General features: G+C 30.7%; 1 protein-coding gene across 1 annotated transcript; it reads left to right on the top strand.

Annotated features, from left to right (window-relative positions):
- The first annotated feature begins 998 nt into the window (after window positions 1-998).
- LOC107023011 lies at window positions 999-1,567 on the top strand. Its single transcript, XM_015223573.2, has one exon. The coding sequence runs from the start codon at window positions 1,013-1,015 to the stop codon at window positions 1,565-1,567; it is 555 nt and encodes a 184-aa protein (XP_015079059.2). The 5' UTR covers window positions 999-1,012.
- Window positions 1,568-3,647: the final 2,080 nt, after the last annotated feature.

Here is a 3,647-nt window from a genome sequence, read left to right as displayed (position 1 = left end):
CTATAATGTAATGACATGAACTAAGAGGCTAGTCCTATTCCTTAAAAAGGACGACGACACTAGTTACGTCTAGGGGGTAAACCCGGATGTGACAAAAGTTAATATCAGATAATGCGTAAAGACTCAAGAGCTAAAAGGTATAGGCCTCCCTTGATATTTGGATATGAATACCGCGAGGCACATCTGGAAAAAGATGACCCAAGAAGAACTCAGCACTTTTGAAAAGTTGTGGCTTTCATTTTTTGTGAAATTTATGCACAGTCTTCCATACTAAATTTTTGAGCTCGAAAAAAGTTTTGTGACCGGGAATGGAATTTTTGTTGAATTTTTGGGATATAACACAGAAGAATGACATAAGAAGCATAAAGATAAAAAAAATATTCTTTTTGGAAGTTGAGTACTGATGAAAATTCTCGATCCATCGAAAATTGATCAAGGATTTTAGATTCGCTGTTGGTAATGAAATTAGGATACATTTCTATCATTATTTATCAAAGTTAATTTTAAAATTATTTTCTACGGTTCGTGAATCACGAATTATTCCTACATTTTGGTCAAGAGGTCAAAATTATTTTCTAAAATATGTTTCTCCTTGTTTGTCCTTGTTTTTGACAGAAAAGATTGGTTGACAGATGTGTGAATGATTTAAGAATTAGGACCAAAAAGTTTGATATTTTACCATTTAATAACTTGACTGTGTAAAAATGTCTTGACGGTAGATGGATATTAGATAAAGTCTAATTTTGTCTATATAGAGATAAGAGAACAATCTCGAAATTGTTATCCTCAATTTAAATGCTAAATGATATATTTTTCCTATTTTATAACTCTTCTCCAAAATTCCCTTAAGAAATAAATTCAAATTTTAAAATTTAAAAACAGTAATAATTTTCTCTAATTCCCGCTCAAAGTTTAATTGAAAACCTAATTTTTTTTCTTTATAAGGTGTTACTGCCTCTCACTTTTTCATGTCTTATTTTCTACAGAATTGCATAGTTTCTCACCTTATTCAATGTCTGATAAGATGCCTTTACTTAGCATGAAGAAGACCTTCTTCTATAACTTCTTTCCATCAAAAGCTCAAGAAGAAGCTTGCAAAATTAACAATACCCCGTATGAAGTGACTCGAGAACTAGTGGAGATAAGGGACTTATACCCTGCCCCAAGAATCGATAAGCAAAACCCATGGCAAATCAAGAAAAAGCTTACCCATGATGAGATTGTTGTAGGAATGCTTTTGATTCCATTTTTTGAGATGTTTGAGTACATTCTGCGTTACTGGAGTTTAGATGTGGGAAAAAATTTGGTGAATGGCTGCAATGTGTGTGTTGACATGTGGGATGTCACTGAGGAGAATGTCCCTAAGAAGTATGAAGGTGGACGTGTTTGGTTTAGGATTTTGCCCAATGATGATTTTTCTCTTTGGTGCACCGAATTGATTAATGGTCGTAGATTGAAAGATGGTGATGAAATTGGGATTTATTGGGATCCTATATCTTCAAGTCTTGTGTTCAAATTGTTTTATCCAATTGGACTTAGTGGAAAGGTCCAATATTTAGGACCATAAATAACATATTTGTTATCAGTCTTTGGTTAAGTAATATTGTTTCATGTAATTGTAAGAGCTGAAGACTTAATTATGAAATTGGAGTTCTTGAAATTCCCAATTTAGTATGCGCAATTCCCTTTCCGTATTTGTATTTTCATTCTCTATTATTATATTGTTGCTTTAAGTTTGTGTAATATGTTAGTAATTTTGTTGTTCTTTCTAACCTAGAAATAAGGACCTTACATTACCTAATTAAGGACCTCATTTCTTCTACAAACTCAATTGTAGAATATTATTTTTTAATCATCGGGGTTGAATTAAGTCGATGGATTCCATAAAATAGAGTGCAATATATATGATATCTTTAAAAATTATAGTACAATCTATTGAGCATGGTTTAATAGAGGGATGTGCTTTCTAAATTGAACAAAGATTTATTAACTCAAGACAACTAATTATGTAACAAAATAGGGTCTAAAATCTTTCAATCCTTTGACTGAAAGCTTTTGCATTAGCATCAGAATAAAGGCTACATTAATTCAAGCCTTTGTTTCCTTTTTTTTGCGTAATCGAGGAAACTCTTACCTTAATCGTTTTAGTCTGAAAATTTCATAGCACAAGTTAATCTAACAACAATAGTCATATGACTCATATTTTAGATCATTGTATACAAATGAACAAAAAGCATCTTCATTGTCATAGAAAACAATTTAAGAAAAAAAAATTGGTTTCCTCCTATCTTTTTTAAGTATTCACAAATATAAAAAGTTCTTTCATAAATCAGTAATAGTTTTTTTCATCATGTCTACTCAAATTTAAAATACAATTAACAGTTGCAGTTAGAAGAAACCTTAACAGTGAAACAACTTCAACTCTTGAAATGTCAATTAAGCTTAACTCTTGTGATAAATTAAGTTGCTTGATCACATTTTTGTAAAGTATCTTTTAGTATCATTCTTTTAATATCTTAAAACAAGCATATACTTTCTTAGTTTGTATATTTCTTTTTATAGAACCTATTCTACATTTTTACTTGAAGTTGATAAGAACATCTTCTTTCTTTACTCAATTTTTCTGATCTGAAATTTTTTTGTACTCGCATTCCAGTAACCAAGTGTCAGCCTTCACATTACATAATGTATTTCTCCATGGTTCATCTAACAAAATATGCATAGTAACATCAAATAGACGATGTCCATTTTTGTGTAAAAGACGATATTTTAATGGTTATTCTTGTGAAGTTGATATACTCACAGAAAATGCCTTGAAATAAAGACCTAATGTTGACACCCTATTATGAACCTCCCAATAAGAATTAATTCACGAGCTTCTTAATTCTCAATTTATTGAGAATAATTAGTTTTATAAAATTCAAGTACATTTCAAAGTCATTTTAAGTTATCTTAGTCGATTGTTATATTTTATAATTAGTAAATATATTCCATATAGTTTTATAGATATAATTGATATATTTCATAAATTTTTAAAAATCATCTCAGAAAGATTTTATTCTAAATATTTCATTAAATTAGTTTAGATTAAATTATGGTTAGCTTTTTAAAAACCAATTAGTTTATTGATGAGTTAATTATTTTATTTTATTATTCAATTTGGATTTATAGTCGAATTTGCAAATGAAATTCAATTTGTTTAAGTTTGTAATCTGAATGGGCCAGTTATAATTCAATTTGCTAAATTAGTGATTCACTTAGTTATGTCAAAGACAAGATTGTGGGCCTATATGACCAAGTTTTAGCATTTCAATTCTCATTCACTTTTTTCAGTGTCACATTCTCAGACTATTATTACCTTTTGTTCTCCAATAGCTGACCCAACTCAGTCTCAACCCGGACCAATCCTATTCTAAAGAGACCCAAAAACGTTAATAATACCAGAACTTTAACATCAGAACAGCAACTCCCGATCTACATGACATATGCATTGGCAACTTCCAGACGACATCGTTTTCCCGCAAAAACGACAACAACAATCTCACGACGTCCTCTCCCAACGTTCTCATATAGACAATGATTCACAGAAGCTACTCGGGGTCAACACAGTGATCATTACACTATGACCTCGTTGTCTTCTTCCTCCC

Source organism: Solanum pennellii, chromosome 6, assembly GCF_001406875.1.
Source record: "Solanum pennellii chromosome 6, SPENNV200".
NCBI lineage: Eukaryota > Viridiplantae > Streptophyta > Magnoliopsida > Solanales > Solanaceae > Solanum > Solanum pennellii.
The sequence above is the reverse complement of the archived record's forward strand: the minus strand, read 5'-3'. Positions and strand labels throughout refer to the sequence as shown.

Excerpts from the sequence above, each read along its gene's own strand:
- LOC107023011 (XM_015223573.2), top strand. The coding sequence starts at position 1,013 with ATGTCTGATAAGATGCCTTTACTTAGCATGAAGAAGACCTTCTTCTAT.